Source organism: Ricinus communis, chromosome 1 (assembly GCF_019578655.1).
Source record: "Ricinus communis isolate WT05 ecotype wild-type chromosome 1, ASM1957865v1, whole genome shotgun sequence".
NCBI lineage: Eukaryota > Viridiplantae > Streptophyta > Magnoliopsida > Malpighiales > Euphorbiaceae > Ricinus > Ricinus communis.
Window position 1 is genome coordinate 30,846,957 of NC_063256.1, and position 20,602 is coordinate 30,867,558.

The 20,602-nt window shown below is 31.8% G+C and overlaps 1 protein-coding gene across 1 annotated transcript; it reads right to left on the bottom strand.

The window, feature by feature from the left end:
* Positions 1–11,648: 11,648 nt before the first annotated feature.
* LOC125369946 lies at positions 11,649–18,932 on the bottom strand. Its single transcript, XM_048373456.1, has 3 exons — positions 18,840–18,932; positions 12,411–12,443; positions 11,649–12,161 (listed from the first exon to the last, which is right to left on the bottom strand). Exons 1-3 carry the CDS (start codon positions 18,930–18,932, stop codon positions 11,649–11,651), a joined length of 639 nt encoding a protein of 212 aa, XP_048229413.1.
* Between the last annotated feature and the right edge of the window lie 1,670 nt (positions 18,933–20,602).

A 20,602-nucleotide genomic window follows, 5' to 3' on the forward strand; every position in this document is an offset into this window, starting at 1 on the left:
AAATTATTTATATAATCGATTATCTTTTTTCGTCTCTAATAATTTTTAGATTAAAATAAAAATTGTTGAAAGTATTAATAAAAACTAGTTACGACGTAAAAGTAACAGTATTCGAAAGAGAAAAATAAAATCTCATGGCACAAAAAATTTATATTTTGATTCAATAAAATAAAAGAGTGATATATTACAGAAATTATTACTTAAAAAAAATTGGTGTATACTACCCGAAGATAAAATAAATAATATAAAAAAGAAAATTATCTGTTATAAAAATAAAAAGGCATTGGAGATATTTAACACCTATGTCCCCTATTTTATAATATAATTCATTTTAGGAACTATAAATTTTAATTTGTCTCTTTAAATGTTCTCCTAATCTCACTTTTTTTTTTTGTAGTGATCATTCATGCATTACGTGATTGTTGTCATGCGGAGCAAATTTAGCTTAAGTTGGTTCCTTCTTATGCCTGGGTTAGTTTCTTTTCCCTCCCTTTAAAGGATTGGTTAGTTTTTAATTTAACTAATAAGTTGAGGATAAGACAGAGGTGAATTGAAGTATTCTTTTAATCATGATTGGTTAATGGTTAATGGTAATAAATAAACCAATCAATATAATTACAACATGTAATAAAACATATCATTATGTAATTAATTTGGTTTACGTAGTAGACCGAGTCACTTAATAATTTCTCAAATGGTAGTATCTTTGATGAGCCTTTTGTGATGCCTCTTCATCCATCCATTCCTATAATTCGATAGCTAAGTTTCTTCTAAATGCTTCTTTCAACCATCCCAAAAGTGGACATGCACCAGTCAATACAAATGGTGCTTTAGGAAGGAGTATTGGGCGTGCTAGTGTTGGGGTTCTTATACGCTCATCGAATGGTTCGTGGCTAGGTGGATTTGCGGCAAATTTAGGCTCCTGCAGTATGAGTTGGCCGAGCTTTGGGGTGTTGTTTATGGACTTCGCCTAGCATGCGAAAGAGGTTATTGCAAGTTATTCTAGAAGCCGATAATAAGAGTGTTATTGATATCATTCTTAATGGGAAGAGTAGTACTTTGCGCTATCTCTTCGTGGTTAAAGAGATAATGAGATGTCCAAAGGGGATTGGGATATCTCTTTTAGACATGTTCATCGTGAGGGGAATAGTTGTGCTGATTACCTTGCAAATATGGGGTTTGATTGTGATTTTGGATGCCATATTGTCTCTGCTCCTCCAGTTTCTCTCCGAGATCTAATCGAACAGGATATCAGGAGAGATCTGATCGAACAGGATATCTTGGGTGTTCCACTCCTTAGAATTTGTATTATGTAATATTTCTCTAGATGGTTTTGCCTCCATTAAAAAAAAAAAAAATTTAAAGAACTAAAAAGAGTCATGCAACTCAAATATGAAAGGCTAATCCAAATAATCAACTAATGCTTTTATCTCCACTTTGATCATTTTGTTGGAATCAAAACTAATTTTTCAAATTAGGTGAGAATGACTAAGAGTCAAAGATCTTTGGATAAAAATTGTAAATGATCGAAATTTTTTTGTTAATCCTATGCATATTATGTGTCTATGTCAATAAGGGTAAAAAAAGATGCACTTATAAAATAAAATTCAACACGGCACCATATCAGCAAAAACGACAACTAGTCAATTTCATATATTGGGGGTAGAATTATAACCAAATTATCAAATTAGGATAAAATTATAAAAAAATAAGTCTTAAAAAATTTAAGTTATTTTTATGATGAGGGGGGTTTGGAAATATAGTAAAATTTAAGTTATTCGTTTAATGTGCATACACACAGTGTGAACAGTTGCTTCTTCATCGACAACATGATGGAAAGTTTCAAGTGACCCATTCATTCATCATACATAATGGCATATTGAAAAATTTATGGACATTTTTAGAATATGGCCCTTCCATCCTCCTTTGAGGTGCTTAAGTCTTAAAGCAGACTGACGACGGGCAGAAAGTTGCACTCAAAACAGTTACAAAAAAGAAAAAGAAAAAAAGACCAAAATATGGCTGGTTTTACTTCAAAGGTAGTTCAGAGAAGGTGGCTGGCTGTGATCTAAGTGATATGATTGCTATCCACCAGTACAATCAATATCTATCAAAAGCATTAGATGTGGATGGGTCAGTTTTCAGAAATTCTTCTGCACTCCCCCTGCTCTTCTTCTGTGTGCATTGAATTTTCCATCGTCATCTTACAATCTAAATGAAATAGAATTTTGTTTTTGCATATATGAATTTCGTTTTTTAATTTTTGGATTATTCATTGGGAGAATTCATAATTTAACATGATATTATTGTTTTAAATTTATTAATATTTGATTTTTTTTAAAGAATTTTAAGAGCGTTTTACTTCATATTAATATGATGCATATAGAAAACAAAATTAGAATGTTTTTTTTTTAAATAATTGTGTTTTGACTGATAAAGAAAATAAATAATCTCTTTTTACAAGATAAAATAACTCTATTTGATGAATTTATTGAATTTTATAAAAAAGAAAAGGATTAAGGTAAGCATCCAAAATGAATAGCATCTACCACTTTGAAAAGTTGTCAATTGAATTAATTCATATACTTTCAATCGGGAACTATATGTGCACTCAAGCTTGGTTGGTTCCTATTTCTATATGATATTCATGCTTTCATTTTGACATGACTATAGCCATAAATCCGTAAAATCATTCATAAATTTCTGATGTCAATCAAAAGTGGTTATTATTATTATCATTACTATTATTATTATTATTATTATTATTATTATTATATTAAAATATGTAAAATAAATAAATAAATATATAAATAAAGGAGAGGATTGTCAAAGTAATTAGAAGCCGGTTTTGGAGTATATGTACAATGTAGGAATGTCGATGAGACAGGTAAAGATGGATTTTGTCATAATTCTCAAAACAGAAATAAAAGGATGGATTTTGTCGTCATGTTCTTGCCGGTTAAAAGTGGGATATGGACGACGAGATAGAAAAAGAAACTTATACGGTAGACGGTCAATATAGACTTTATTATTATTATTATTATTGTTTTATTTTTATATTAACTTCATAGTTATGGGGAATATGGAGGGTTATTTGAGTATTTATAATAGGGCTGGTAAGTTATTTTTTATAGTATTTTAAAGATAAATCGGAGTGTAAAAAGTGGATACATGAAAAAATTGAAATATATTTTAAAATATCTGTACATCGACGATAATGTTATTTATCTATATATATATTAGAATATTAATTTTACACCTAAACACATATACGCTGATAATAATTTTTAAAAATGGATGAATCAAATGCTTAAATAGTTAGATGTGATAATTTAAGAGTTAATATTTATAAAAAAATATAATAAATGACTTAATGAATTTTTATTTAAAAAATATAGTTAGTAAGTTATTGATTATTATATTGCATGGCAAGTTTTTTCTTGATTATTACATTTATTTAATAATAGGCTATGTTATTAGTATAAAATCGATCAAATGCTTGCAACAAAAAAGAAAATTGATGTTAATAATTATATAGTAAAATATAGAATATAAACTATATGTATTAGTTTCTAAAAAATACTTTAGTATATTATTATACAGATTAGCTATCTAATGGAGAAAAGTTAAAATCTAATCATATACAAATGATGTACGTAGCTTCAAAGAAAAATATGTTTTATATTTACATAGTTTAAAACTATATATCCTTTCTATATTACAAGCATAGCACATGCCATGTGTCATTTTTATGCTTTTGTGCATCTTCATAATGGAGGGGTATGATTTTGTTGCCCGACAGCCTAGAATTTTTATTTTTTGGTTTTTCTATATATATATATATATATATATATATAACCGGTTTTGTTAAAAGAGAAATTAATCCTATGTTTGAAAAGATGGAAAATAAAGATTAAAGAAAATACAGGTTGAAAAAAAAGGCTTAGAAGTGATTTTTCTTATTTATAAAGAGAGGAAAACATTGGGGAAAAACAAAAAGGGGGTAACCTCTGTTTTTCTTTTCCCAATTATTATATAGCAAAAAGAAACCATAAGGAAAGAAATGATTAAAATTGTTATTTTATTATTTTTAAAATATTTTCAAAAGTTTTCGGTTTATAAAAAATGATAAAAAAAATTAACTGTTTTTAAAATTTTCATATCTGACTATTTCCTTTTCTGAATAATTACACTGATACATTCCCTCGCACTGATTTGATGCATTTAAAAATAAATTTTTAAAATATTTTTTAAAAGAATTGAAAATTAATTGACAAGAAAAAAAAAAACTGTGACTTTTTGCTTTTTAATTTTTTTTTTCTCCTCTTTAATCTAAATTTCTTTTTTCAGCTAAAATAAGCATTCTATCATTTAATCATAAACCTATTAAGCAAATATCTTATAAATCTCACAACCAATAATTTTTGTTTTTGTTGTTTTGGTGATGAACCTAGTATAGTTTTCAATTTGGGGTTACACTAATGAGTCAATAACCAACCTTGTAATTAAAAAAACCATCATTGAAAAACATATGGTCTCATGAAGTATGATTATTTAGTGTAAAAAATAAATGGGGATTAAAATAAGTATAATGTTTGGGTAGGGAGCTCAAAATGTTGAGTTGTCCCCTCTTTAGGTAGTGCTCCCACTAATGGCTCATCAGAAATCAACTCTGGAAATGCTTACAATTTGATTTCATGTGTAGGCCACTTACCATTCAATTTGACTTTTCAAGATGATGAAAGCCGAAATATGAGGATTATGAGCATTTCTCGTTAAAGTGCTGTTTGGTACCACGGAAAAATTGAAAAGAAAAATCTTGGACATGGGATGGAATTAGGGCAACCCCACACCCACTACCTACTTAATGGTCAAAGAGCACAAAATTCCAATTCAGTGAAAGTGAAACCCTATTTTTGCACTTTCTTTGCTCTATTTAGCACTCTCTCGACCACTTATAAGAGTCATATTTCTTTTCTTTTATTATACAACGTAGAAGAGGTGGGTGGGGGATATCAAAGTTGAGGACAAATCCACTATAGACATATATAAGTTTTTGTTAAATTAAAATTTCAAATTATATCTTATATTAAACCAAAAAAACTTCATTCTTGCATCAATCAAATAAAAATGCTTTATCAAAAAGATACAAGTTAGTTAAATTGAAGTAAAAAAGTTTATCCGATTAATTAGTTTCAATACCCAACATCCATATACTTCAATAAATCCTAGATTATATATGAAGAAAAACTATTTTATAATTATTTATTACTTAAGAAATTGGAAACTTTATCTGAAAAATTTGATAATCTTTTTCAAAATTAAATGAAAGGTAAAAAAGAGCCTAATTTTTCTGTAGGTGACATCTACATGAGGTTTGCTATTTTAGTTTAAGGGATTTTCTTAAATATAATAAGGCAAGTTCTTCGCTTTGTCTGTAGTGTTTGGAAATTTCTTTTAAGCCTGATCTCAACCGTAACCTCAAATATGTATAATTATCCTCAATAAAATTCACAAATATTTTTAGTGATCATTTACATGCCGATCAAATTAATAGCAAGATAGCTACAACCTAGATCAATATTGGTTGTAGAGTATCTAGAGTAAAATGTAACAAGTGCGGAAAATAAAATTACAAGGAAGTCTTAAAGAGGTAAGGAATAGGGCTGGTAAAATGATGGACTGGGCATATTCTAATTGTCACCTGAGAAATAGATTGAGAGGAGCCAACTTTCATTAAATGTGTTAAAATCATATAAGACTATAATTACTGTTGAGTGTAATTGTAGTTATTAGAGTAAGTCATTATTTGTTAATTATGGGTTGATTGTATATCGGTATTGCCTTTTATTCTTCATTCATTATCTCTTCATCTAATGTTGATTCTTTCCTTAGGTAAGCAACATGTATATTAGGTCATCTTTGTTTGTATGTAATGCTTGAGCTATAAATACTAATATTTTCCCTCACCAATTATTAAGCTGAGATTTGCCCAACAAATCTTTTATATTTCTTCACTTGGTATCAGAGCAGTTACAATGGCTAACACCTCAAATATTGATTTAGAAAACACTTCTCTCATAGAGAGTCTAACAAAGACAAGGAACTTGAATAAACGAAAGATGGAAATTGCGGTAGGGTTCAGGGCGCATCCAAGTGTCTTTAGCGACTACGGCACTGCAAGGCTTTGCAACCTAAATGGAAATATGCTAATTAGTCATAGAGACTAGTGCGAGAAAGGGAGTCGCTACCTGGATAATCACCAGGACACTTTTTCTACTTCATGGAATAATTGGATTCCTTAAGGAAATAGTGCCACACTTAAAGAAGGATTCAAAAACCAACTTCTTTGGTTGTGTATTTCTACCTTTAATTTTACTAATTAATAATCTATTCCATATAGATACAACATATTAGGATTTACGGTTTCCTTTTTTATACAACATATCTTTTAATTGTGTATTTCTATCAAAAAATGCCAGCCCCTTAGGTTTAGGGTTTTCTTTTTTATTTATAGGAAAGATGGGAAAATCTTAGAAGCTAGAATAAAGCCCTAGGAGCTATGATAAAGGACATGTTAATTATCAATAATTAAAATAATTAAAGATAATTACTAATTTATCATATTTACTTCTTAAGCGATAAATACATAGTTTTTTCTTTAAAAACTGAGATAATATCCAATAATCCCATTTGATTATAGATATAATTAAAAAATTAAATAATATAAAAAAATCCATTTTAATAAATCAAATTTGATAATTACGAGTGTTTAAAATTCTGAAATAATAATAAAGAATACCTATAAAAATGCGTTTTATAGTCAATCACTCTATGTAGAGCCAATTAGCTCTATGTACAGCCGTTTAGTTATATGCACAACCAATTAACTAAGTTTTGACTATTCTTTTTAATTTTTGAAAAAATTCACAAAATAACCCTTTTTGGTTTAATCAAGCACAACCCTAACTAAGACTTTAACCTTCCATACTTCTATGAGATTCGGGAGGAACAACGGTTTTCATAATTGGGTTTTCTAATTCTCTCGATATCTAGATTCAAAAATCTAGTGCTTACAACTTATCCTGATTTATCGAGATTTATACAATGAACTTTAAATAAATCTAGACAAAGCATAAATCTGAAGGATACGATAAAAGGATAGAGCTGTAGAAGCTTCACTATATAATCCCGTGACATCTTGAAGACCTCCCTTTAAAATAAGTGAATGGAGAGACTTCTCTCTAGCTTTTTGGTTTTTCTAAAACTAATTTGGTGCAGAGTTTTCTATCTGGCTTTGATTTATGGACTTCACCTGTTTTTTCAGAATTCTAAATGATGGACACTCTCGCCTCTGATTATCTGTAGTCTTATGAATGTTTTTCGCTTTGGGAGAGTTGTAATTTCCACTTTAGGGGTATAATTTGGTATTCCACTTTGGAATCTTTTGCTTCGAGAAGTAAATTGATCTCCACTTTGAAATTTTCTAATTGATTTTCCACTTCACAATCTTCTAATTGATTTTCCACTTTGGGACTTTCTACTTCGAGAAGTAAATCAGTTGATCTTCCACTTTGGAAAGTAAGCTGATTCTCTACTTCAAGAGATAAGCTTGCGAGTTTCCACTTTGAGAAACGAATAAATTCTCCACTTCGAGAAGTAAGTTGGTGATCTTCCGTTTCAAGATGTATGCTGATAAACTTGTGACCTTTCGCTTTAGGAATTAAACTTAAGTGTAGATCACACTTTTTAGCAACCAACTTCTTACTCATGAAGCAATTTATTTATTTTAAACTTTTCTTCATTTTTTGCCACAAGTTTATGACATATACAAGTATATAGAGATCACGTCAAGCAAAAGTAGTGAAGATATGTTATTTGCATGTTATGTCTGTGTGGGCGGCGATTTCGAGCACACAACCAAGTGTCTCTAGCGACTATGACACTGCAAGGATTTTAAACTTAATTGAAAACACGCTAATTAGTCATAAAGACTAGCACGGAGAAAGGGAGTCGCCTCCTAGGTAATTCTCCAAGACACTTTTACTAATTGAGTGGCGTAACTACATTCCTTAAGGAAGCATTGCCACATCCAGAGATGGATCCAGAAACTAACTTTCTTAATTGTGTATCCCTACTTTCAATTTTATTAGTTAATAGCTCGTTCCCTATAAATGCAAGATAGTAATATTACATACAAAACAATACAGCATGTGAAGTCCACCTAATTCTAGCCCATTTTAGATTTAGCCCAAGTCCCATTAGATTAGCCTATTTACTATTCAATTATGTAAAAAAGCTCGCATAGTCTAGCATAATTACAAGTTATGCTTCAATTACCAAGTTTTATTCTAAATGGGCTACATTTTACATGCTAGGCTTGTTTCGATTTTACTAGTTCTAAGTGGGTTAATTTGTTAATTAAGCATAGTAAACCCACCTAAGTCTAATTACATTTTATGATTAAGCTCAAGTTACCATTTTTAGCCTAATGGACTACTGCTTTATATGCCAAAATTCGATTTTAAGCCTAATGTCTAATGTGGGTTGATTTTAATCGGCAATCACATATCAATCAGATATTGTCCACCATTTGCAGAGTACAAAAATAAAGAAACAAAGCAAAAAAGAAAGCAAGAAAATAATAAAATTACATCCTTCCTACAACTACTTAGTTAAAATAAATGAGAATGGGTTAAAATGAGCGAAAGTTTGTCAAAACGAGGGATCTAGAGGCTGAACAGCCGATCGGCTATACATAGAGCCGATCAGCTCTATGTATAATCGATCCACTATGGAGCGTAGCCGATCGGCTGTATGGTATTTCGGCTCGCAAATTTCATCAGTTTTTGAGTTTTCAGCATTTTTAAGCTCCAGAAACACCTAGAAACATAAACATGATAAAAGAATCAAAGAAACAATTAGCAAAATGCTAAAATAAAAGCAAGAAACAATCAAAATAGGAGGATTAAATCCTAACATGTAAGAAAAAATAATAGCAAGTCAAGTAGGCAGTGATTTAGCAAAATAGAAACAGAGATGAAATCTAATAATTTATCGTCATGCCAAAACAACTAATACCCATATGAATAACAATAATAAGGAAACTAATAAATTCTAAACATACTGATGATTAAGAGTACAGATTGGCTAAATGGGTAGATTTATCAGATGGCAGACGAAAATAAGGAAATTATCCTAAGACATAATAGAACGACAGTTTTTAAAAAAGTAAATAAGAATATCAGTAGATCTCAATTATGTCAAAACCCAATTAAAAACCCTAAACATTCCAAGCTAATTAATTCCCATAAAAGCTGATAGATTTAAACACTAATCATATAAAAATCATCAAAATGATATGTACATAGTCAATGTCTATTAGAGTATGCCTTAAAGATAAAGAATCGTCAGATGATCTATGTTGATTTATCCATCATAATTGATGGCATACAATTATACTAAAGGCATCTTTCGACTCTAATGGTACGAGTAGTCGGGTATTATCAAGGAATAATCCAGACCGTTAGAGATGAACACCATGGAATGTAAACATAAATGTAAGAAAAATTATAAAGCGAGTTTATAATGATGAGGTTCTTATTACATATGTTCATAAACTTTATTCATAGTTGATGTTTGATCAAGAATTAGATATTGACCATTGGATATTGATTAAATGCTCGAGACTACCATAATATGTTATTACTTACTTATGAAGTAAGCAATCTGTCTCACAAGGTTGGGGAATAGGGATTCCGAGATAAACATATAGGTGCTTGTTACAAGAACAAGTTCATTAAACATGAGCCCACTAAGAGTCCATATGGAATCTATCCTAAGTGTCTATGGACAATACTCTTGTAACAATCATGTAAGACGTGATTCTTAAACTTGAGATAACATATTATTATCTTATATGAGGATTACTATACTTTGATGCTATCATATGTTCTCCTTTTCATATAGTGCTCAAGGGATAGTCATTGGGTATAGTAAGAGTCTTATGAAGATAATAAGTTATCAATAAAGAATTCATTGCCCAAGGTAATATGTTATAGGACCTTATCCCAATGATTCCTTATATGCTTTAACATGGAAATCCTTGGCCAAGGTTGTATGAATGAATATTATGAGAAGTGTTTCATAGATCTTATTCTAGATGTTATATGCAATTATCAAGAACAAAAATGATTTGTTCAATTATAGAGTCGACACTTGCATCCATGCTTTATGAATCAATTGGGTTAAAAGTACAATAAAAGGATTGAATTACATTATAAGATTGTTCACTGCAAAGGTTAATTAAAGCACTTTAATCATTCCTACACATTTGGATGGTCATATGATGCATTGCTAGATGACAATCTTGATCTATGAATATGGATTAAGTTACATTAGAGAATTAGCATTGAATTAAAGGAGTTTAATTCATAATCCATGTTCCTTGCTAATATGTTAGAAACCTTTTGGATCACACACAAATAGGCTTTAAGTGAGGATTAAAATAAGGCTTAAGCTTTGGGCTTTAGCTCATATATATTGCGTTTAATTGAAGGTTAATTAATTAAGAGCTAATGAACCTTGTCTAAAGGGCCTATGATGGGTTATTATCCATGAATTAGTTCCTATATTAATTAAAGTCCATTTAGGATAACAAAGCCCAACTTAAAGTAAGCTAGGATTTTATAGAAATCCTAAACCTATAAGGACTTTGGTTAAAGGCCATATATATAGAAAGAGATGCATATAGGGCGGCAAAGGTGAATGGTTGAAGGATGGTGGCACATCTAAAAAAGAAAAATATTTTCTTTGAGATACATACCTAGGTGAATCAATCAATAATTGATTCATTTCCTTGCTTGGAACTAGCATTCAAACTCTAACATCTCTGCTCACGCGGCGTGCTGAATTGCCCAAACCATACTGAAACCTAGAATTCATTTCCAGCACTTTTTCACACGCAATTTCCTACAATTTTCAATAGTCAAACATCCAAGTTACCCTCCACATATCTCAAAACACTCAAATGGCATATAAAACTAAAAAACTAAATGAAAACGAAGACTAGAACTAAGACAATGTTCCAAAACCAATGATCAAAATGTCAAAAACATAAAATAAAAGTTGGGGTGCCTTCCAAAAGCGCTTCTTTTTTTCTCGAGTCATTTAGCTGGACTCGTTGACCACTCCCTTCATGTGCAGGTTTAACTTGCACTACGGTTGAACTGCCAGGTTATATATGTCGTCCATAAGAATCTTGGGTGAGCAATAAGTGTGGCTAATCCCTAGAATGTCAGCATTCTTCCAAGCAAATGCCTTTTGGTACTTCCTTAGAGAGGGCAATGACATCTTCCTCTCCTCGAGTGTAAGTCTGCTGCTGAAATGTCAAGCAAACTGTTGTCTTTGTCTAGATATGCATAGCCCATATGCTTTGCGAGCTCTTTCAACTCAAGAACTAGTGGTTCCTCAATTGATGGCCTCAACTTCTGCACACCTACCCTGTCAATTACAACAAACTTATTATCCTCTTTGCTTGGCTCATTTACTAACAAAAATTCAAGCTGCTCCAACAATTTCTCATTTGACAGCTCATGCTCATCTTCCATTGGCAAAGTAACTTGTAGAGGGTCTTCAACCAACATTTTCTACAACTGTGTCTCAACAACATCATCAAGTACATTAATAAAATACACAACATTATCATGATCTAAAGATTGTTTCATAGAATTATTCAAGTCAAAGGTGACAGTCTCATCCCCTATCCTAAGTTCAAGCTTTCCATCACAAACATCTAAAATTGCCCTAGATGTTGCAAGAAAAGGTCTACCTAGAATCAAAAGTACACTACTCTCACCATCCATGTCTAAGATCACAAAGTCAACAGAAAATATGAATTTATCCACCTTAATAAGCACATTCTCTACAATATCCCTAGGATACTTGATTGTCCTATCAGCTAGTTGTATACTCATTCTAGTAGGTTTTGTCTCTCCCAACCCCAACTTAGCAGACAGGTTGTACAACATTATATTAATGCTAGCTCCTAAATCAGCTAAAGCATCACTAATAGTTAAATCACCTATAACACTAGGGATAGTAAAACTCCCTGGATCATATTTCTTTTCTGGTAACTTGTTTTGGGAAATCGCCAAACATTCCTCGTTCAGCGTACGAATGCAAAGTCCTCAAACTTCCTTTTGTTGCTAAGGATTTTCTTTAAGAACTTCGCATACCTATGCATCTGCAAAACAACTTCAACAAAAGGTAAGTTTATGTGCAGTTGTTTAAATACATCAAGAAATTTACCAAACTGCTGCTCGACTTGCGCCTGCTTCAACCTAGCAGGGTTTGCGCTGGTATTTCCTTAGTGGAATCTTCTTTGTCTTTTCCTGCTTTGATTCCTTCACCTTGTTATCTTCAACCTTTCTGCTTGAATCTACCTGCACATCAACATCATTATTAGAAACAAGAGAAGAACTAGGAATATATTAACTTGACCGCAAAGTGATTGTGTTCACATGCTCTCTCGGGTTGGACTCTGTACTTAAACATAAATTTTTCTGTCAAAGAATCCCAAATAGTGATAGTGTTTAGAGGTAGCGACTGTAGCCACCGCTTTGCTCTATCTCTCAAAGAAATAGAAATAAGCGGAGACGAATTGCATTGTCTGTTGTCCTATTAATCTTGAAGGTATCACAAATCTCTAAAATACTCGCCATATGCACGTTAGGATCCTCATATGGCAAGCCTCCGAGCTAAACCGTCTGCTACACTATCTAAATCACATTAAGCTTTATTTCAAAATTATTGGCGGCGACAGTTGGTCTCGTAATGCATGTTCACATCCCCTCCAGCGATGGTCTCGCAAAATCATACATCGTCCGGTTATTCTCATTCTTGTCCTTGGCATCTGCCATCTCTTTTGTAGTGTCTTCTGGTTCACTCTCATCTACAGCTTTTCCAAATTGAATCTCTTCCTCCTCTATGTTCAACCGCTTCCTCAACTACTTGAGGGATTGCTCTGGTTCTGGTAAAGGGTCTACTAGATCAAGATTGGACATCCTGGTCATACACTACCTAAAACAACGAATAACCAACAACATAAATGAATAAAAGAATAAAAAAAAAGAATAAATGGCTAAATTAACAAGTACACACAGTTCATAATATTTTTCAAAATAATTCCCCGGCAACGGTGCCAAAAACTTGATGGGAGCTAAACACGACTAATAATCTACAAGTAAATGCACCTATAGAATGTAATCTAGCTATGGCAAGTATCATTGTCATATCCCATGGGAATGGATAAGCTACTGCTACTATGCTATTCCTATTATTTAACCGATCAAAAGGTGGTGAAGATCATTAACTAAAAATGATTGAGAATGCAAATGAAAACTAAATTTTAATAAAGAGAATGAAAGTTTAAAAAAGACAATGAGATGAGTTAACCCAATTGGGGATCCCTTTAGCTACCCAGCTTAAAATTAATAATTTATAAATTGATTGATTAAGAATTGTGATCTATGGATAATTTCTTAAATGAATTTGCCTCTCTCCCGAGTTAACCAATTCCTAATCCTAAAGATTTAAAGTTGGAATCTTTTCCTAACAACTGATTTTATAATAGCATTAATCTCTAAATTACTGCTAATAAGAATTTCTAGTTCTTATTCCAGTAAGTTATTACACTTATCTCTAAGATACAAATCACTTAATCACACAAGCAGTAGTCCAAACTCAATTGAATTTCTCAATTACAAAGGAATTCTCAAATTGATTCAACAATGAAGAAGAAACAATAGATTTTATTATACTTGAATGAAAACTACAATTCTAAATCAATAATTCAATCAATTAAGCATAAAACAAGCCTAGCATAGCTAAAGATCACCCTCAAATGGGTTTAATAAGACTAGTTACAGATGTTCATGATTAAACTAATACAAAAATCAAATACAAAGTAAATAAGAAGAATCGAAAAGAACATGTACACCCTTTTCTCAAATGGTGGAAATGCTAGCTCCTCTTAAGTAACTCTGAATCCAATCTCTCCAGCTCAAGATCTACTTCTTCTTTCCTTTGAATCTTCAAATCACATCCTCAAGAACAACTATCTGGATGATGTTAAAGTGAAATTCGTCTCCATTTTCTTGTTCTTGATCGTTTGGAAGGTTGCTCTCAAAGTTTGTCTTAAATACCCCAAAGTTCTCTCTTTCTAGAATCCCCCTTTCTTTTTCTTTTTCTTTTCTTTTAAATTAGGCTTCGGGATCCAACACGGCTTAGATTTGGGCCGTGTTGACCAGCAAGGCCTGGATCCATGCCGTGTTAGGCTAAAATTATATATCTGGCCTTCTTTCAACACGGCTTGGATTTGGGCCATGCTACTCAGCACGGGCATGCTCCTAGGCCGTGTTACTCTTGGGAACCGTGTTGTAAATAATTTCTTCTCGTCATGAGTAAGGAATTTCAGCATGCCTTCTGACCCTAACTGTGCTTCTTAGCAAGGGCGTGTTGGCACAATATGTTGAACAGTCTAACACGCCCAATTCATCCATTTCTTCCCGATTTTAGTACGATTTTTCTCTAACTTTGATGATGTACCTAGAAAAACATCTGAGACACAAAGGAAACTAAAACATGATAATTCTAATTCAAAAACAACATAATTTGTCCTAAAAATAACTCAAAATCAAGCATGCAAACATGTGTAATATCAAGGATATCAGTGGTTTAATGAGATCTTTGCTTAGAAGCTTGTGTGGATCACCAAAAAAGGCTGGTCACTTGAGTAGCTTTAAAATGCATCAATCATCCTTAGTCTAAATGGGTTATATTATTAGTTAAGCATGGCGAAGCCCACCATTATCTAATTTAGTTTTATTGATTTGGCCTAATTTACCATCTTTTTAACTTAATGACTATTGATTACACGCAAAAGTCAAATTTTAAGCCAACTGTCTATGTGAGTTCCTTTTTAATTAGCAATCACATATGTTTCACTAATTATTATAATATACAAGAAAAATAAATATAAAGATTGCAAGAAAAGTAAAAGAAATAAAAATTACAACCCTGCTACATTACTCACGGAAAAAGCTAAAACAAACTAAAAATACAAAAAAGGCAAGATCGAGCAATTCAGGGGTGAACAACCAATCAGCTCTATGCAGAGCTAATCGAATGTAGAGCATATCGACTGTACACAGTGCCGATCGACTGTGCAAGGCTCTAGGCGGCTCTACAATCCAAATTTTGAAGGTTTTGTATGATCTCAACGTCTTTTGAGCTCCATAAATGTAAAATATGCACAAAAAATATAAAAAAAATGAATAGCAAAATGTTAAACAAAATAGAATAAAGCAAGAACCAAACAAAATAAAAAAAAACCTTAGCATGTGAGATCTGATAGTAATAAAGGCAAACAAGCAATTGTTAAGCTAAGCATAAACATGGATGAAATTCAATCGATTATTACGCCAATTAATTAATCATCATGAGAAAGAGATATAAAGCAATCGATCCCCTATAAATATTGATTATTAATATCCAACTATGAAAATAGGCAAATATGACAGATAGCGAATTATATAAGGAAACCTATCTAAGACATATGAGAGCAACAAATTCATTGAGGCATATAACCAAAATTAAAAATACTAATTCAAGAAACATAAGATCTAATCATGAAAAGCCTATTTATTAATCAATTATCCTTAGCATGGAGATCTAATCATGATAAAAACTCAGTTATTGATTAATTACCTAAACATGTGAAAAAATAGCACATCTAAAGCCTAAATCAACATATTTAATCTAAATATATAAACAAATATTAAAAGGATTGAATCAAAGAAAAAAGAAATAACAGATAATAAGCAAAGCAAAGTTAAGATGAGATGATTGATGATAGGAAAAATCCTTAGGTTTTACCGTGTTGTGTAGACTCACGAATCTTAAAGGAGTGGTCAATTCAAAGATTACATATGGGTTTGTGTCTTCTAGAATGTTTGATTGTTTTAAAAACTCGGTATGTACAATTGTCTTTGCTTGTAGACTTACCTAAAATTGCTAACCCCCTAGGCTTAGAGTTTCCTTTTCTATTTATAGGAAAGATGAGGAAACTCTAAGAGATAGGATAAAGCCGAGGTTCATTATTAATACTTAAAGATAATTACTAGATTATCATATTTGCTTCTCTAGCGATAAATACATGGTCTTGTTCTTAAATATTAAGGTAATATCCAATAATTCTTATATGATTATCGATACAATTAAAAACTTAGATAATATCAAGAAAATTAAGAAATCCCTTTTAAGAATTCAAATCTAATGAATTTTTAAAATCTCAAATAAAAAATTACATATAAAAGTGCATTTTACAACCCATTGGCTCTATGCAGAACTAACCGGCTCTGTGTAGAGACAGTTGACTCTATCCAGAGCTGATTGGCTCTATGTACAGCCAATTGGCTATACAGACTGGCAGGAATTGGAAAATTTTCATTTAGTCCTTGATTTTGACCATTCAATCAATTTTGAGAAAAGTTTAACAAAATAACCCTTTTTGGTTTGATCAAGTGCAACTCTAACCGAGACCTTGACCGTCCACAATTCCATAAGATTCAAGAGGAACAATAATTTTCATTATCAGATTTTTCATAATTCCCTCAATATCTAGATTTAGAAACGTGATACATACAGAAACTCCTACATTTCAAAGGATTATACCTTGAGAGGCACATTTGCAAGTCTCTTGGGAAATATCAAAGCATTTCACCAGTCAGGCAATCCCCTGGGTTCATATTTTTTAGTGAAACTAAACCATGAGAATTATTTGTTATGGAAAAAACTTAGTGTTGCCAATAAACATAGGAAACATGTTGGAAGACTTCATAACTAGTGCAAAGATATGCCCATCTGAGTTTGTAATGTTTAGAGAAGAAATCGAGGAAAACCCTAAGTATGAAAATTGGATAGTCCAAGATGAAATCCTGCTAAGAGTGGTTGTACAACTCAATGGAACCAAATCTAGATGTGAGGTAATAGGTAATAAGACCTCAAAAGATTTGTGGGAAGTAGTCGCAGCTTTGTTTAGTGTTAAAATGAAGTCAAATATAGTTTACTACAAGAGAGAATTTTAGAAATTACAAAAAAGGGCATGAAAATTCTTGAGTATCTTAATTCAGCTAAGAAACTTGTTGACAATCTAGCTTTAATTGGGAAACCAATAGCTCCTGATGACATAGTTGCTTAGGTCCTCATAAGGATTAACTCTCATGAGTATAACCTTTTTGTGTGTTAAATCAATGAGACGGAAGAAATGAGTTGGCTGGAACTATAAGCAAATTTTTTAAGTTATGAAAAAAGGCTTGAGCATATGAATGCTAGTATTGCATCCATTAACTTGTGATAGATTTTAGCAAAATTATTAGAAACAAGATGAAATCAAAATAGCTTTCAAGTTACCAATTAAAGGCATCAAAGATATTCTCTACAGCAAAATAGTGGATCTAATCAAGCAGCTTCAGGAAGAGGTTTTAGCTCATATAGAGTTCGAGGAGCAAGAACGAGAGGAAGGGGGGGGGGACAAAAATAACAACTCTAGACCCATCTACCAGGTCTATGGCAGAATTGGACATATTGTAGCCAAATGCTACTATAGGAATGATGAAGCCTACACTAAAACACCTATTGAGCATAATAGAAACAACAACACTATCAACAATGTAACTTTTGTTGTAACTCTTGAGACTCTAAGCGAATCTAGTTGGTATGCTAATAGTGAAGATAACTATTTTATGACTGATAATGCTTTAGTAATTGAGAAAGGTTTTGAGTATAAAGATTTCTTATGTTGGTGATTCCTATTTGCATACAAAAGAAAATAGAGTGCTATTGTTAAAAGATATGTTGCATGTTCCTTAAATTAAGAAAAAACTTCCTAGTATTTCTCAACTTATAGCTTCTAACAATATAATAGTTGAATTTGATGCTTGTGGTTGTGTTGTCAAGGATAAAGCAACATGAGTTGTTCTTCTTCGAGGGGAGCTTAGAGGTGGACTGTACCAACTTAACTTAGCCAGTAAACAACCAATTCCAAAATGCCATCTCTTCAAGAAAGCTTTGAGTCAGGTCACATGTCATAACCTTCACTTTGTTTTTATGTTCAAATAATCAAGTTTAGAATTGAAAGTAGTTGTAGATAGTCTTTTATTTTCAAGAAAGAAGATTGGTATAGGAGATTAACACACCCCTTTGATAGAGTTCTAAATTAAATCATGCAATCTTGTAATCTAATGTTTGAAGTTAATGAAAAAATATCTTTTTGTGATTGATGCTTGCCAACTTGGAAAATCTCATTTATTACCTTTTAAAAAATCCAATTCACTTGCTTTAAAGCCTTTTGAACTTGTCCATACATACATATAGGGACCTTTTCATGTATTGTTAACATATGGTTTCAAATACTACAACCATTTTGTAGATAACTTAGTAGATACACATGGATTTATCCTTTAAAGTTAAATATGTTGTATTCAAAACCTTTATTCACTACAAAAGCCTTATTGGAAGTCAACTTGAAAAGAAAATAAACTATCTTCAATCAGAAATAGGAGGAGAGTATTAAAGTTTCATTAACTTTGTTAAGGATCAAAGAATGGAATTCAGGCACTCCCGTCCTCAAACATCTGCCCAAAATGGAAAGGCAGGGAGAAAACATAGACACATTGTAGAGACAAGCCTCACTCTCTTAGCCTAAGCACATATGCCTTTGAGATTCTAGCATGAAACTTTCCAAACTTTAGTTATCCTTATAAATAGACTTCCAAAACCTGTTTTAATGGGTGCAACACCTCTGCGCAAACTTCACCAAAAGAATCCCAAATATACTTCCCTTGAAACCTTCGGATGTGCCTATTATCCATGTCTTAGATCCTATCAAACATACAAATTCTAGTTTCATACTTCCAAATGTGTGTTTTTAGGTTATAGTGAATTACATATAGATATAAGTGTGTGAGTTTTACAAGCTGAATTTGTATATCAAGATATGTGGTATTTAATAAAAAAGGATTCCCCTTTAAAGAAGGTTTCCTAACCACCAAACAACCTGAATCATCCACTATCGTAGCCTATCATCATTTTTTTTGACATAAACAACTACAAAAACACCAAGGCAGAACCCCTCATCACCATAACCGTGTCAATCAAGAGTGAGCAGTCCTTCTCAGGCATCTCTTGAGAAAGAAACTACTATAGTTTAGTCTTTCTCCAGTCAAATGCAAGAACCAAATGTTGAACAATCTCTAGCTAATCCTTTAAACTATATGTCTCCTAGCAGTAGCCACACCTCAGTTAGAGCTGAGAGCCAAACTCAACACAATTTGTGTAAGTCTCGGTTGAAATAAATGAAGATGTTCAAGTTACTCTAGAACAACATAGACATCAAATGATTACTAGAGCTAGAGATGGCATTTACAAGCCTCTAAGATTCCCAACAGAATGTCAAATGTTTAGTATTGAGTTGTCAATTGTTTATGTTGAACCAAACTCTACTAAAAAAGCTTTAGAGTGTAAGCATTGGTCAACAATAATGACTAAAGAAATTGAAGCCTTTAAGAGAAATTAAACTTGGACTTTAGTGCCTCCCTCACCTACATACAACCTGGTAGGAAATAAATGGTTGTTCAAGGTAAAGTACAATGTTGATGGTACTTTTCAAAGATGGAAGGCAAGACTGGTGGCTAAATTGCTAAATGTCGCTAATCGTATTCTGGTAGCTACATGGTCGTTATTTTGTCAGTAATTGTCATCGCTAAATGTCGTCGTATTCCATTGCTAAATCGTCACTAAAGCTTAGTTTCCTTTCTTTTGCTTTTTTCGGTTGCTGCATTATTATTATTCTGTCGATAATTAGCAGGACTTCTTATAGTGATGTATGTTTGTTTGGGCAAAGAATGATTTGAGATATGTTTGCATTGGTTAATTGATGCATTTCTTATTATTATTACATGTTGCATAATAATGAGGATTAGTTATTTAAAATATATGAAATAAAATCATGCTTATATTAGAATTTATTAATTATAATAATAATAATAATTAATAAATCATCCATGAAAATACATACAAATTAAAGATATCAAAACCCATATTGATCATCAAATCCTAATATCCAAAATTATCATATGTCATAATTATTAAGGAAGTTTAACATAAATACATGTCTCCATTATAGCAATTAAATCTTTTGCATAATGAATAATGAAGGAGTGCTTGAATCAACAAGCATGGCTTTCCTCAGTCAAATCTCTGAATCTCTTAGAGTTCTCTCTATGATGGGTGGAGAATAGAAGTTAACGTATGATTTGATGTATTGGGAACCATAACCTAATAGGATCCTATTAAGCCTATATAGGTTAGAAAACGGTATCCACAAATTTTAATCCATGCCCAAATCTAGAAGTCTAGGCTCGATATAAATGAACCACTTTAAATAAACCCACTGATAAAATAGTTATTGATATAATTATTATTCGATATGTAAGCCCACATAATAGAGGTTAAAATCTTAACAATCTCCCACTTGGGCTAC